At 34.6% G+C, this 17,670-nt stretch overlaps 1 protein-coding gene across 3 annotated transcripts in view; it reads left to right on the top strand.

Annotated features, from left to right (window-relative positions):
- Positions 1–17,670, top strand: part of Not1 (CCR4-NOT transcription complex subunit 1) — a 568,860-nt gene that overhangs the window by 403,910 nt on the left and 147,280 nt on the right. For all 3 annotated transcript variants that reach the window (XM_090401629.1, XM_090401630.1, XM_090401628.1), the window contains exon 36: positions 5,951–6,208. In XM_090401629.1, coding sequence (XP_090257755.1) covers positions 5,951–6,208 — 258 coding nt within the window. The remainder of the gene's footprint in view (positions 1–5,950; positions 6,209–17,670) is intronic.

Raw genomic sequence — 17,670 nt, 5'->3', positions numbered from 1 at the left:
AAACAAGGGCTGATCAAGAACCAAACCATCTTCTTTGAACTGCTTTTTTTCCACAACAAAGGGCACAGAATGACTGAAAACTGTCTTGCAATGGATCAAGAGCTGTAGATCTTCTACCACCTTTTAGGTAACTTCTTCAGTTTGCTGCACTCATTCAATTAACTGGTGAATTACCTAACCTCAAGTTGACCAGTTCACATTTTTTCCCAGTTTTCACCAGAAACAGGTAGTATGGATTTATTTCAGAAGTATCAAGCAAAACAAAGAAGTTTTACATATTACTTCTTTGATTTCTCATAATTTCTAAGCAATTCATTTGCATGTCACTTTTATGTACAAGCCTTGTATTTGCATTATAATTTAACACACAAGTAGTTGATTTTACAATTTTTTTTTACCTGCCTTTCTGTCAGTGTTCTTTGTTGGCCATAACATTCTTATAAAATGAAATCGCCATAAGCACATCACATTTTGCTATTTTACAGAAAGCAATTTGTCACAAATCATTGACTTGTGTTCACTCTTTCTCCCTCAAAATTGAGAAATATTTTTTCGATTTGCTGTCCCACATGCACCTGTTTTTCTTTCAGACAAATATTTGAGCAAAACTGTACTTCTATACCCAATTATCAACAAATACGTATCAATACATACAAATGTCCTTTATCTACATATGGCTCCAATAGTGTTATTACAACATTACCAGCACCAACGCCATAGTTTACAACTTCTTTGGCAAAAACCAGTATAAACAATGTCTGATGTATATATTATTATTATTGCACAGACACCTCCATAGAGTCTTAAGACTCATCGTGGGAGAACCAAACCGTCATACCTCTCCTTTAGACTATTAATAGACAAGGCACTTACGACTGACTCAGGCAACCCATTATATACATTCACCACTTTCTGGGCGAAAAATGACATGATAAGAAAACTTTTTTAAAGATGAAAAATCTAGTCCTCACAGCCCTGTTAATCACACTCCTACCTAACTTCCAGGAATGATCTCTTGTCTCCCCCCCCCCTATTTCCTTGGTATTAATCCTATAAAAAAGTAACTTGAATATTTCTCTCGTATCCTCTTCCTTTTTTTTTTGCCTATCAACCAACTCTTGCAACCCACAAACCCTCAATCTATACTCATAGTGAGCATACCACAGACTGCTCGCCATCTAAGTCACTCGCCTCCACATTTCCTGCCTTTTTCCATGTCTTCATCGTCCCCAAGAAACCAAGGTGACTGGACCTGAGCACAGTAATCCTAATGTAGTCATATCAGGTCTTTATAAAGAGGAATGATAACTCCCTTATCTCTGCTGGCTAGTGTGCTCTTCAATAATTATGTAATTCTGTGAGTTATCCTGGCTTCATCAATTGCCTGAAGTACAGCTCCCTGAATGTGGTATAGTCCACACGGTTAGCCTAGTGGCTGTGCGCTTCGCAACCATATGACTGGGGAAGGAGTGTCCCAGGTTCGATTCCTGTCGAAGATGTGAGGAATTTGAGGATCTTCCTCAGCCATAGCCAAGTTAGCCGGTCTTGGGTGTGGGCAGTAGGGTTTTTTCTGCCAGTTTATCTGGTGTTTTTCATCTCCCGCAAGCAGGTAAACCGGCCCCGTGAACACACAGATCTACAGCCATAAATACTTAACCCCCATGAGAGGGCTCAACTCGCCCCAATAGGGACGGGAAAGAAAAAGGGAGGAAACTCCATATGAATAAATAAATGTGGTATACAGCTTGTAATCTTTGTATCCCAAAATGCACTTTTCCATATTAAATTGATATCCATTATGTTTTGCCCATACTTGTCAGCCTATTTAAATCATCCTGCAAGCTTTTTTACAGTTTGATTAACTTTTACATCATCAGCAAACAACTAAATATCTCATTTCAATTATTTACTATATCATTTGTCCAAGTGGTCCAAGCACAGAGCCCTGTGGCACTACTAATCACCTGGATTCTGCTACTCCAGATACTTCTCCATATACTCTGTTAAGTAAATTGCAACTATTGTTGCAGTTTGCTTAACAGAGTTCCGTGTGGTATCCTGTGAAATGCCTTTACAACATCCAGCAGTATCATCGTGTAGCCATTCCCTGTATCCAACTCAGTTGTCACTTTATTATAAAAAAGTTAGTAGATTAGTAAGGTATGGCTGACCGTTTTCAAAGCCATGCTGTCTCTCATAGAGTATCATCATGTTATCAACCCATTCCTGAGATATTGATGGTCTATAATTTGCTGCCACTCTTAGATCCTCCTTTATGCAAAGGATAGATTCTCCTTCCACTCTTTTGGGACTTTGCCAGAGCTGAGCTAGCCTGGTCAAAGGCATTGGCAGTTCTCCTGAACATTCTCTTAAAATGCTAGTCAATATCCCATTCAGTCCTACAGTTGTATTTGCATTCAGATTCTGCAATAACTTAAGTACATCTAATTCATCAATCTCTCTTCTCACATCAGTCCCTGTCACCTCTGCCATAACAATATCTTCACTTGCATATACCTTGCAGAATGGTCATTCAGTGGCTCAGAAATTTCATCTGCCTCTGTTACCTCTCTACCATCTGCACTCGTTAAAGTTATCCTTCCATAGTCATTCTTCTTCTTACTAGTCAGCATAACAAAAAAAAAAACCTCTTTGGGTTTTCCTTTTGCCTGCTTGGCTAATTTCTTCTCATAATTTGATTTTGCCTTCCCGTCCATGCTGGTCACCTTTCTCCTTATATATCCTCTGCATCTTTTTTTGAAGCTCATGCTTAATGATATTACTCATTCAACTCCTACCCCCGATGTACATCCTTTGCTTGCAGATCTTTATTCCATGATAATGCTTCAGGCTGTCTCCTAAGCTTGCCAATTCTTCAAATGAACACAAAAATACAAGGAATGAGTAATACTATTTATTTAAGACCATATATTTCAGCCTGAATATTACAGGCAATCATCAGTGGCAACAATAGCTAATTACAAAGCAGTGTTTTTTTGGGGGGTTAATTTGAAGAAACCTCTCATGGCACAAGTATCTCTTAAACAGCAATTAAACTTGTCATAATTACCTGTCATGTAGTTCCACATATACCCCATTCTTAACTGAGATTTGCTATCTCTCAAGTCAAGACCACTTGATCACTTTCCTTAATTGGAGGCAATGCAGCCACCTTAGTTATGGACAGGTCTTCTGATCCTATAACAAGATCCAACACTCTCTTGTATCCCCCTTCCCCCCAAGTCCTCTCTGTCACATTCTGCTTTAAGTAATTATCTTTCAGTAAGTGTATGAATTCCATTTCCTTCCTGCCATGTGATCTTTCCTTCTTTCAATCTGTCTTTGAGGTTGAATTCCCCCATAACAATTACTCGACTTGCACTCATCGTACTAATCTGCTGATGCACTTCCACATCATTCCTGGTACCCCTGGCTTATAGCAGCGACCATTTTATATTTTGCCCTGTTGGTCCCAATCTCACAACATATTGACTCAAAACAACTGACTTCTATTCTTGTTGTCTGCAATTCATCTGCTATCATCAGCAGTATCATCTGCTATCACCTCAACCTGTCTTGTCCTGTCTGCTCTATCCTCCCTGAAAATACTAAATCCCATTACATTCTAAACCTGTAACTACATCATCTGATGTTAGTCAAGTCTCACCAATGCCTGTAATTTTTGGTGAGGTTGCACTAACCAATGCCAAAAACTCCTCCCTCTTATTCCTTATGCTTCTAGCATTAGTATTTTTCAGTCTACTTATTACATAATTTGTTCTCTCTGCATTCACTGTTGAAATGAGTACATCTCACAAATTTTACACTTTCATTCACACAAATTCAGCTTGCCCAACAAAGACATCTTGGCTGACATTGTTCTGTTATATATAGGTGCCATGCCAACAAAATATATTTAAGGAAATATACACGCTTTATTTACAACTAAATAACTGATAACTAAATAACTAAATATCTTGCACACTTAGAAAACCAATAAATACAATAAATCAACTCAGTACTATTAACAAAAATTTGAAAAATTCCTATTTTTCTCTAGCATTACAAATCGGCAATGTTCACCAAAAATCCTTGAACCTGAACTCACAATCACAAAGGACAAACACTTTTATTCCAAAACAATATCTCTTAGAAAGAATCAGTTGATTAAACTCCATCTACTCTTCTAGCCCACCATGCTTTCATTAGTACACAGGTTTCTAAATAGGTAAAACTTTTTTTTTTTTTTTTCAGATGATGATCACACTTTTCAGCTTGTACAATCTATTTCCATTAGGCAATTTATTCTTATTACAATAATGCAACAGTTTCAAAAAGTAATTGAAATCAATCCAGTTGTATAATTTTACCAAAATTTTGCATTGACAGTAATGGGCTGTTTGACCAGTAATATTTAATTTTTGCATGTGCCATCATCAAAGAAAAAAAGGCAAATACAATTCCTTACATGTGGTGTTTATCCATGTATTATTTTGGATTTCCATTTTTTATTAGTCTCAGTAGCAATGTTTTTTACAAGTTCATTTTTTTTAAAAAAATTCTCCAAGCTTGTTTTATACAGCGTCTTTCTTCCATACGGTATCATAAGCTGATGTTAAATCTATAAAGTTAATACTTATTTTTAAATCCTTTTGGTATCCATCTTCTGCCATGTCTAACCCCAGCCTGTTTATTGAGTAAGATGGCTTGTATTTTTGGAGAAATGCAGTAGTTGTTAGGGTCGTCGGTTGACTTGGCTATAATCTTTTATTCATGCCAAAGTTTTGGAAGTTGTTCATTATTTATTATTGAGGAGAAGAAATTAGCCAAGTTTTTGCTCTTAGACCAAAATCAGTAAGGATGCCATCAACCAAGAACTTTACCGGTTTTGGTTAGTTTGAGGACTGCATCAGTTTCATCTAGAGTTATTGGATTGGAGTTTGCTGTAGATATAGGACATTATTATTATTATTATTATTATTATTATTATTATTATTATTTATTTATTTATTTATTTATTGTTATTATTGCATGGGCACCTCCATGGAGTCCTAAGACTTATCGTGGGAGACCCAAACTATCAACACAATATCTATCATACCTCTCCTTGAAATTAACAGACAAAGAACTCCCAACTGACTCAGGCAACCAATTCCATACATTCACCATTTTTCAAGCAAAAAAATGACATGATGAGAAAACTTTTCTAAAGACGATGGACTTTTTTTTTAGTGTCTGTAGGAATGTTGGATTTAGTGTTTTGTACTAAGATTTTTGCATTGCTGTTTGAGTTTTCTTTTCTTTAGCTCTGTTGACAGAGGAGTGACCAAACCTTTCAACCTGATCTGGTAAAATTAAGGTTTTGCCTTTCTTCATTCCATTGAGCTTTTTTGGCCTACATCCAAGGACCTTAAAAAGGTAGAAGCAGTGTCTGGATGGTTCTGTTGTTCATATTCTGCAAGAAGAATACTATTCTCAGTTGACCAGCATGGTGTATAGGTCATTCTGAATCCCCTGGAGATGTCTTTTGCCAGATGCTATGAGGAGTTCAGTGAATCTTTCATGGTTTTCAGCTGTACATGAGATTATGTTGATGTTTTCAATGAATTCAATCAGTTTTGACTGGTTTGCTTTCCTGTATGAGAGCCTCCATAGCTCAATCAGTTTCAACAATGCACTTTGGTTGGAAAGAACTGGCTTCAAATTCTGTTTAGAATGCAAAGAACCTTTATTGGGGCATTTCAACTGAAGGTGAGTTATCTGGTCTCATATACAAACCAGATAACTCATCTATTCAAATCTGAGACTTTTCTTACTGTTCTTGTGTGTGAAGTTGTCTTTCAATGAGTCATTAACAACTTATTTTAAGAGAATGTTTCTATATTAAAATGTTATCTCAATGCAGGTAAGGATACTTATCATTAAGAGTTTGTCAATTTCTATATTGCAGGCTGTAGAAGGACTGTTAGAAGGCTTCACACAAATAACAAATGATCCTGAAATTGCAATTCGTTTTAGAGATGGGCATATACTTGTTTTGAAAGCACTTGCTGATCATAGAGTCTATGGTCATCAGTGGACAAGTAAGCAAGTAACTCGTTGCCTAATTGAATGTAGGGATGAGTTTCGCTACAATTTAGAAGCCGTAGATTGTCTTATCCGCAATCATCTAGTTCATCTGCAAACATATGATCTCCATTTAGCACAGGTTAGTATTTAAGTTATGTGTTAAAGTTATTATAACCTTTTTTATTTCACATGATTGCAGCCAGCATTTACATACTAGGAAAAGCTGAATATTAATTCCTACATTATCCAGTGTAACTGATCTTATACCAAATTTGATTGACATTCTAAAGAAATAGTGTTCACTTCTTTATAACATTAATATAATTTGCTGAAGCTGTTTGATTATTATTAATAATGTGTAATTTTATCATCATCATCAAATTCCTGATAAGTACCTCATTGGGGGTTGTATAGAATATTATGATAATACGGCATGAAAGAGTTATACCATTACTAACTTCTGATCAACAATTTTCTTCCAAGTTAATATGTTATCTGTCATTATTCCAACATTATCAAATCTTATATTTCTGTCTTCTAAGGCACTTTTTTTTCTGTATCAATCCACCTATATCTTGGCCTTTCTCTGGGTATTTTTCCTACCAACCTGGCAAAGAACACTTGTTTTGCTAAACTTGATTGACTCTGGTAAAACACTCTTGGATGCCAAAAGCTCCTTCCTAATATCCTGATTTTTAATATGATACTGTCACTGACATAATTTGTTCACTCCCCTAATCTTTCTCAGAATTCTCACATCTGTGGTCTCCAGTCTTTGATCAAGTGTTTTATTTCTCGCCCAGCTCTAAGATCCATAAGTTAAAATTGGTTTGAACACTGTCTCGTATACAGTTAATTTAGTATTTTGACTAATTTCTTTCTTATTCAGTTGGATTCCTACCATACCTGCTTTACTAATTCTGCTGTCTATTTCTATATTTAATTTGACATTTTCACTAAAAATTCTGCCTAAATTAATTGCTGAAATGTTTTACTTGTTCTATAGGTGTCACCATTCAGGATACAGTTGATGTTTCTGCCTACTTTCATTTATTGTTGATTTTCATACCAAATTTATTACAACAGTTATTCAATTTAATCAGGGAATCTTGCAGACTTGTACTGGATTCATGGATTCAATCAGAAGTATAACATTATCTGCATAAAGTAAAGAGTTTATCACCAATTTTGATATCAGATTTAATATCACTTTCCTTCATAATGTGATCCATATAGATAATGAATAACAGAGGGGATAATGTACTTCCTTCAATTCTAACTGCTGACTTACAACTCAAATAGAGACTATCTATTGCTTGATATAATGCCCCATTTACAACATATAACTGTAGTGTTTTGAGCGTTAGTACCTCATCATATGTGTTGTCCAGATCTATGCAATTTAAACACAGCTCCTTTTATATTCCCAAGATTTCTCAATTATTTGACTTAAAGTGAAATTCTGATCCTGACAACCTCTATTTGGCCTGAATCCTGCTTGTTCTTCCTTTCCACAATTTTTCTTAGCCATTTCTCAAGTATACTTGCATAAATCATACCAGGAAGGCTCATTAGGGAATGAGTCTTCCTCATTCCCTAACTGAATTACTGAATACCTATGTAATTCAGTTTTATTTCCTTTTTTATAGATGGATACTATGAGCTCTACTCCAATCATCCAGATTCGACCCTCCAACCAGGCCTTCTGAATTATGCAATGCAGCTACTGTAAAACTTTTAGACCTCCACATTTCAACATTTGTGGTCTAATTTCATCTACTCCAGCTGCCTTTTCACATTTCAGGTTTTTGATGGCTTTTTCTATTTCAAGTATGGATGTATATTCCTGACTGCATTCCTGCTGTGACTTTTCTACCACTGTGCAGACACTGCTTGTTTCATTTAGCAATCTTTGAAAGAAGTTAAAATTACTCCAGACATCTAGGATATCCTTAACTTCAGTTTTGATGTCACTTTTATCATTTTTGTTTCTTTTGCACGTCACTTTTGCCTACATTTCTAAGTTTTTTCAATAGCCTCTAGAATATATTGCACCCTTCCTGATATTTATTTTCTTTGTTCTTACCAAAGTCTTTCCATGACTTTGTTTAGTTAGTTTCACATAGTACTCCACTTCCTTACATTTTACTCTGTATTCCCTATGAGCACAAGTTGATTTACTTGCTAGGAACTCTCGATATGCTTTCTGCTTTTCTTTAACTTCCTGAATCCACCATAGAGTGAGTTTTTTTTTTTTTTTTTTTCTATCCTTACAAACAACTCATCACTTGCCTCTCTGGCTGACTCAAGCAGAGATTGATATTTTATATATAATTGTATATATATTTTTTTTATATGCTGCTTGGAAAGAAGTCAATAGACACTCCCATGCCATGTAACAAGTTGCGTTTGTAGTTGGTATAAATGGGAGGAATATAATGCTCCCAAGTCAGTGCAACTTTGTCCAGGTAAAATGGCTACAAGAAGGGAACTGATGGTGTTTTAAAGAGGCATTGTGATAGGACACCATGTTGTAGGCCTATCTGTTTCTCAAATTGTTGACAAATTGGCCATCCTGGGTCAACAATCAGTGATACCATAGTGAGATGGAAGTACAGGAAGTCAACTGCAAGTGCAACCCAAAGTGGACGACCCACCACACTCACCAAATGTGACCATAGGGTGCTATGAAGGATATGTAAAAACCACTATTTTTCAGCCAACATGTTGAATGCAGAGTTCCAGGCATGGACTTGTTAATTCTTTATCTTTATGTCGACTCTGGTCTGTTTTTACGCTTTCCTTTATCTTTATTATTTGTATTATTCTTTGTGTGATTTTTTATATTTTTCTTCGTCGCATGATTTACTTTCTTATATATACTTTGGCTTCTATCTGCTATCTTTAACTCTGTGTATCCCTAAGTCGTCTATCTTACTTGAATATGTGATCTTATCGCTTATCTAGCAAATTTCTCAATTTTGGGTCCCCAGAAATACCTGTTTCCTGATCACTATAAGCTATCCTTATTCACTCAGGCAAATTTATTTACCGTGCCAGCCTGGGCCTTAAGGGTAGAGATAAACTCAGCCTAAGGATAGTTATAGGGTATTAGGTGCTACTAATATCATTTACTATAATTCAGAAGCCTAAGGTTTTCTAGTTTATTTGCAGTCGTGCCCCTTTTCTCTCTTAATTGGGATATCCCCGCACACATATGTGATCACAGATTCGAAATTTTATGAAGGGTCAGTCAGCATAGTCAGAAATACAGGCATGAAAGGTATCAAACAATTTTAATGAACTCATTATCTAATATAATACAGGAACAAAACAATTATTAATGCTAAGTTAGACTCTTACTTTCCTCTCACTCTCTTGTTCTTAAAAATAAACATTGATTTCTAAATCCTTACAATTCAATTTTCTCAACTTATTTGACATTTTAGTTTACAACTCATTAGGCCAGCTAGGCATTTAGCACATTAATATTTTCCCTCGAGTGGATCACGACAAAATATCTAATAAACTGATAGTTCTTAAAATTCAGTCCAAAGGTATAGAGTTATTCACATAAATTTTAATTCTTCATACTTCCTGTTATCACATATTTGAAATACACTCTTTTCCGTACTGCTAGTCAATTTCTCTAAAGGGGGCTAGAACATATGAAAGTACTTATCTACACTGTTTCGGTTTCTCTCCGTCCTTCCTTCCTTTGTGAAGATTCTGACTATCTTGATTCTACCACCACGTGGGATTCACGTGCTCTTCCTGAATCGGGTGCTGTTTCTTTGCTATGGATTTACGTCAATGCTTCTTCTCATTGATGGCCTACGTTCGATCTTGCCATGCTGGAACTTCTCGAAGGTCAGCTCTTAAAAATAAGAACTGAGCCATGATGAACACTTGTAGCACACGGTGAGGGTACAGGAACAAACAAAATGGGGGGCGGTTTCTCTCCGTGTTGCGGGTGTTATTCACTCCCCAAGAGCGCCACCTTTCCGAATTTGATTTCTCCTATTGTCTTGCCGACTGGGTGACTTCACGGATCCTCATATGGGGCTTTCTAATTCCAGGAATGTATGCATCATGATATTTTCTCAGATGTAACACCCACAGGTGCTTATGCTCCCCTTGTAGCATTAGGGCGACCTTTGCCCCATCTTGTCGAATAATTTACATTCTTTTACGTGTAGAATATTACTGAAAATTTCTCTTATAACTGCCCCTTTTGCTAACTTACATTTACATTTGATATATAAACTTTTGATACATTAACTTCATCTTAAACAGTTTTAAATTTTATTTACAAGATGTTATTTCCTATAAAACATGGTCACACTGTGCTAAATGATAAGTATGCTTATTTAGTTTGTGTTTACTGTTAGATTCTGGAATGGTGACGTCATGTAGAATGAGGTCGCCTGTTTCAGATCTAACAGACTAACATGAATCTGCACAAAAACATTCAGAACTGAGGCTCACAACATGGGTTTTCATGATGACCACAATATTCAAGCCCCACATTACCCGAACCAACATACAGCGTCATCTACAGTGATACCTGGAAGCTTGGAAAACTGTGCTATGGAGCAACAAATCACGCTACACCCTCTACCAGGCAGATGGATCAGTGTGGTGGATGCCCAGTGAACATCTCTTGCCAGAGTGCATAATCCTGACTTAATTTGAAGATGGTCCTCTGTTTGTGGCACCATGAACATTGAACTCCGAGAGGTATCTGATCATTGTGGACAATGCAGTGCTTCCTACTTTATGGCATTTCTGTGGAACTGAGATTGTCTCTTTGACCAAGACAGTGCACCATGTCATAAGACTTCTGCTGTAACTGCATGGTTTGTGGACATGAACGTCACCTCACTTGACTGGCCTTCACAGAGCTCTGATTTTAACCTTATTGAACATCTGCGAGTTGAACTAGAACATAAAAGATGTCTGCCCCACAACTATCCAGGATCTCATCACATGCCTACAGGAAAAATTGTCCAAAATTCCCATTGATCGCTATTGCACACTTGTGGAAAGGATGTGCAATAGGATTTCCACAATCATTGCAGTGAAAGGAGGTCCTACATCTTATTAAGGGGGGTGCTATGGCTGTTTGTTCCTCACACTGTGATGTCTGTTGACTTCTTTCCAAGTAGTAGTAATAATGTAATATTATATTACATTATTATTAATATATATATGCATATTTGTTTATATATAATATAAAATTTATATGCTATATAAATGTGTTTTGAACTTTAATTGTTACATTACTAATAAAGAACAATTAAATTTATGTACTGCTGGGTACTTGAAACCAGAACAGAAAAATATGCATTTTCATTTAATTTATAGAGTAATAGTTAATTTTACTATATAAACTCAAAACAAGAGAACTCCATTTTTAAGTCACATGAAAGTATCCTTATGTATTTATATTTTGAATTTTTATATCACTTAAAATTTTGAAATAAGTGATGTTAATAAAACAATAAATATGAAATTTATGATATTTCTTAACTTTTATTCTCTAAAATTACAGTGAACTTGTCTATATATCATCTACTATTTTTCATAGGTTTAGACATTGCATTATCCTTATGTCTCCCTCTAAAAATAAAAAAATCTATCCCATTTCAAATAATATCAAAAGGAATTATTGGATGAAGATTAGATTTATTCTCCATGTTTTCAAGAAAACAAATACTGTTAATGTTAACACTCCTAAATGTAAACTGTGGATATATATCATTCAGAGAATATTTTCAAGAACTGACATCACAAGTGTATGTCGAGATTCTTGAGCTTCCTTCCCCTTTTGCTGTTCTAATCAAGTGAGTCACCTCTCTTGCCTACCCTTTATACGCTACATGCAACTGCTTATTACCACTCATGTTATGCTTTCTATAAAACATTCTTCTTTTGAATTTCATGCCTTAACCTCATCATTCATCAATTTCACACCTGCTTTATTTAGTAAATGTTATTTATTCTAGCTGTCTTTTCACATTTCTGAATTTTGTTGTTTTTTATACCTCAATATTGATATATATTCCTGATTGCATTCATCTTAAATATTTTCTATCACTCACATCTTATTTTATTTAGCAATCTTTCAAATTATTTTCAGAGTCCCACCATGGATATGGATGTATGTTATTGTCTTTAGGTGGCAGATGAATTTCATTGCTTGATGTGAATCCATTACTCCAAAATAATTTTTAAAAAAAAATACAAAAAAAAAAAAAATCCTTAGCCCACCCGTATGCTTACAACCTTTTGTGAGTGGGAGGTCACATAAAAAAAAAATTACTCCAGATATCTAGAATATCTCTTCATGTTACTTTTATGATCTCTTAATCCTTTTACAGTTCTCTTTCATATCTATGCTTTTTCAATATCTTTCAGAAGATTTGCTACTTTCCTAATATTATCTTTTATATTCTTCCCAAAATCTTTCCATTACTTGTTTAGCTACTTTTGCATGCTGCTTCACTTTGTTGCATTTTATTTGTATTCTTTAAAGCACATGCTGACTTGCTAGAGACTTTTGGTATTTTGAAATTAAAGAGGCATCATAGAAAAGAAAAGACTTTTGTCTTTTCTTTTCTATGATGCCTCTTTAATTTCCTAATGCCTCCCTGGCTGAATTAGATGTTTTCTTCAGCATCTACACTTTGTCTCCATAGTTTGATTTTTTTTTTTTTTTTTTTTCAAACCTTTTCATTTTTTTCTTGAATATTATCTATATATTTCACTATGATTTACCATCTGCAAGTTGCTTGATTTTGATTATTTTTAAAACTTTCTTATTTAATCCAATATTATCTATATATTTCACTATGGTTTTCCATCTGCAAGTTGCTTGACTTTGATTATTTTTAAAACTTTCTTATTTAATCCAATATTATCTATATATTTCACTATGGTTTTCCATCTGCAAGTTGCTTGACTTTGATTATTTTTAAAACTTTCTTATTTAATCCAATTTAATCCATTTTTTTTTCAATTCATTTTATTCTGCTTAAAAATAAATAGTGATCACTTCCTGTTTCAAATCCAACATATATTTAGATTTTTATTTCTTGTTTTCTCTCTGCATGTGAATTTGTGCTCATCATCATCAATTATGTTGGAACATGGTATTAGCAATGACTAGTCCATGTTCTGAACAGAAATCCAGGTGGATATTTCGTTATTCTTAGTTCTACTATTGTCTTCAAATTTTCTATGTCTAGAATTCATTTCCTACTTTACTGTTTAATTCTCCAACAAGGACCAATTATTCTATCTTCTTTATGTTAGTTGTCTTCTCTGATGACTAAAAAAATTCCTCCACTTCATTCTTAGTGGAGCTATCCTGTGGAACTGTAGGCACAAATAGTTCTCATTGTCCAGATCTTTATTTTGATGTTTTCCAACTAAATTCATAACTTGAAATTGCCTGCTACTTGTGAAGAGTATTTTCTGTTTAATGTTGAATGCTATAACTGAACCTTCCTTTCCATGACATGACCTGAATATAATATCTTGAAGTTATAAGTACACATTGAAAATGCACTTTGGGATGCAATGAGACTTTTTAGAATACCACAAAGTATATTAAGTGTGATACAACAGTATAATTAATCACCCTCCACCCTCTGTAAGAGATATGTTTCCTACAGGAAAATTCATCGTTTTGAAATAAAATCTAAACTCTACCAAGAGGATGCTCTCTCATCTATGCTATTCAACCTAGCATTGTTAATAAGTCATTGAGAATTTAAATGAACAAACATGAATAAAAATGTACTTCAAAAGGGAGCCCCCCTTTTGAAGACTCGACACTCAGGGTAGCCCCAGAGTGTCGAGTCATCAGAATTCAAGGAGAACCGGCCTACCAGTCCAGAACACGGGGGTGTTGAGCACTGTAGGCATCAGGGCACTGAGCCCCCCCTAGTATATATATATATATAAAATTAATTGGCAAATATATTGGCAGGTGTTATGCTTTATTAAAGAGATATCAGGTTGGTCACATTTTGGAAAAGCATTTTCTAAGCTATATAAAATAGCCTTGTTTAACATATTTTGTGCTATATTTGTACTTTAATGTTGCATGACAAGGAAAAATCCCATGATTTAAAGTGACTCCACCGTTTCCAATTGGTGTAATGGCTTTTCTTTCTCTTAGAATATAGACAATGATAGGTTCAAGAGTAAATAAAAAATATACAACACAAAAATTTTGTTTCTTTTATGTTTGTAACCTGAAGGTTTTCTTCTTAAAGCATTATGAACCTTTCAATTGATAATCGCAAATTACAAACAAATTGGCGTTTACACCCCTTAATAAATTCATTGCAAGTGTGCAGAATTCCTTAAATTTAGTGCCTGCTGATAACAAATTTTACATATAATCAGCAATGAAAAGGCAAGCCAAAAAATTAGGCTAGGAGCATGAAAAGTATTAACTACATCTTGAATGGTGAGCTATAGAATAGGAAAATTTCTGCTGTTTGGGCATAATTTTTAGGGAAGGTGGCAAGTATGGAAATACACAAGAATAAGCAAAGCTGGTATGGTGGTGGTGTGGAGGAATCGGCTGAATAAATTTATATAGAATAAGAGAGAAAATAGCCAAAACACCAAAGTAGCAGTATACAAGATAGTTTTCAAACAAGTTTTAACTCATGGATTTGAGTTGGATTGGAAATAAGTCTTTTGATCAAAGACCTCAGATAATGAGAGTTCTGAGAAAAATTAGAAGAGTGATGGTGTTATTAGCATTCAGAAGTGTGTGTGAGAAGAGCTAATCTAAGGTGGTATGGTTACCTTAGGTTAGCTAAACAGAATGAATGAGAGAGAGAGAAAGGAAAAGTTAGCAAAACAAATGTTTGATGGCAAGATGGCAGGAAAAAACCTACAGGTAAGTTTCAAGATATAGATGGATTGATGCACTTAGAAGTGTATCATGATTAAGGGTACATACCTGAAATTTGATGGCAATGGTCATAATTAAATTATTAAGACAAATAAGCCTGTGGATACTGTCATAAACCAGGAAAATACTATGTATTTCAAGGACCCTGTCACAATCTGATCTAACTTGATTGGTGATTATTATATCAACAAGCACAGGGGGGATAATTTTAAGTATCTAGGTGTCAACATTAACAACTAGAATGATATGCATCAAGAGATAGAGTAGAAAATTGAGAATGCCAGTTGTGGATATTTTGCAATGTTACAATTCCTAAAATCCAGAATATGATCAAAAAAATCCAAAGAAGAATTAGTTGGCTACACCTTGTGTTAACTTACAGTTGTGAAATATGTGAAATAGTAACAAAGCAAGATAGTAGAAAGCTTATTGCATTTGAAAGAAAAATTACTAATAATGATGTTTGGACCATGATGCAATCAAAAGATTGGAGCAGGAGCAAAGATATAATGAGGAATTATAGAAAACCTGACATTCAATTATTTATAAGAAGTAAGCAGATTAAGTGGTTTGGCCATGTTTAGAGGGCAGGTGACCATTTGATCAAGCCATTGCTTACAAATAGAACTGATAAGAAATGACAAGCAAAATAGTAACTAATGTATCAGTTGGTATATCAGTTACTATTTGTGTGTGTGGAGGGAGGTGGGGGTGAGCTAACTTACATAGAATCATTTTGGTTTTATAGTGATAGAAAATATCAGAATATAATCATTAGAAATCAGATTTGTGGAAAGCAGGCAAAGTTGATATTTGACACGAAACAGATGTATGCAGTATTTCATGTTGTGTAAACTTCCTTGTCAGAAAGTCTAATCCCAGATTATCGGAGTAGTTTCCCAAATTTATACTATATATAATATGAATCAAAACTAAGTGCCTTAGAACATTTCAAGAAAAATTTATCCATGGTCATTTGAGGAAAAGCTAAGAAAAATCACCGAAGGAAAACTTGATGAAGAATAAACAAAGTGTATGTTTATCATATTTTTACTATGTGACAAGTTGTTTCAAAATCATTTAGTTCTTTGTTTGGTGTTACCTTCATAGATAAATTTGCCAAAAGCCTCAAGAATCTTTAAATATATTAAGTAATTGCTGACAAATTTGATATGAAAATCAGCAATTAAAATGGTTGGTGGGGAGCTGGAAAACAACGGAAAATAGAAAATATCAACTTCTTTCTCAGTAGTGAAAATATAGAACTATTTAGATATTATTAATGAAGATAAAAACCAGGTATTGAAATTTATAATAGAATAAATTAGGATGATATGGTGGTGAGCCCATTTTTATGTTGCACAGGTACCTAATATTTACTGCATGTATTTTCTGCACGTTTCAATTGTTTGGTAGAGAGAGAGAGAGAGAGAGGGTGTATTATTGAGGATGGTTCTGATGAACATTTTTCATGGAAATATTTATAGAAAATACATACAGTGAATATAGGTGTCTGTACAACAGTGGTTGGATGTGAGTTAGTAAGAGATAAGTTGTTAATCAGTCTGACTGCTCTCTTCTGTACTGTGTCAAGTATTTTTAGGGAGCTCTTAAAGACACCTTCCCAGACTTAGTTGTGCCTCTAAGAGCTCCCTAGGATGGGTGGATTTGTGATTTGTACAGGATTAATAGTTGTTTGGGGGTAAAGTAATGCCTTGAACGGAAGAGAAATCCTAATGTTTTAGATGCTGAGCAGGCAATGGTGGTAATGTGTTTATGGAGTCTTGATGTCAAAGGTAAGTCGCAGATAATATGGGTCTTTTCAGACTACCAGGATCCCCCTTTCCAGATGTCCGAGGGTCACACTACACAGCAAAAACAACAGAAATAGTAGATCCCAGTGATAAAAGTGAATTCAGTGATATGAAAGATTCTGGTGATCCTAGGAAATGAAAAAGATATTGACTACCACTGAAAGGGGGGTGGGGGGACCAATTGCAAGATAAAAAGGCCAATGAAGCTGGAATAGGCAAATAAATAACATTTGATTAATGACAAAACTACAAATATTAGAGTAATGAGGAAAGTTACGGAAGTGAAAGATAGGACTAATAGTAGAATTATATTAAAAATTAAAAATACTAAAAAATAACTTCATATAATATTTGATAATGTATAAACAGAGGTAATCTAATGTAATATGGTCACTTAAATAGGAGATAAAAGATTAGCAGAACATCAGTAAAGCAAAAAAAAATGCCAGAAAAAGACCAAAGGAAGTTGGGATTAATCCATCTATATTAAGATACATAGAAGAGTTGATGCAATTAAGATTGCTTAAATAGATAGAAAAGTAAGAGTTGATCATATCGGGTGCTGGTTAAATTATAGATTAATTTGGAAGGTAATTGTTGATGGACTATTGTTGTTACTCAACACAGTGTCGAGTAACAACACTGTGCTGAACTATCATAATATCTGATACACTAGAGTACACAGCAGAAATTTATTATTATTATGATGTCTTATTGTGAAGGATACAATATTGAACCAGAAGTAATGAGTGTGCTTTATTACTTCTGGTTTCTGTATTACTGCTTGCTAGTTGAAAAACTGAACTTCCTTTCATTTTCAGAAATTTACTTTCCTAATTGTTGTCCTTC

This window comes from Typopeltis vanoorti, chromosome 12 (assembly GCF_054136105.1).
Source record: "Typopeltis vanoorti isolate ZY-2024b chromosome 12, IOZ_Tvanoo_1.0, whole genome shotgun sequence".
Taxonomy (NCBI): Eukaryota; Metazoa; Arthropoda; class Arachnida; order Uropygi; family Thelyphonidae; genus Typopeltis; species Typopeltis vanoorti.
This window is presented reverse-complemented; position numbering and strand designations above follow the sequence as displayed.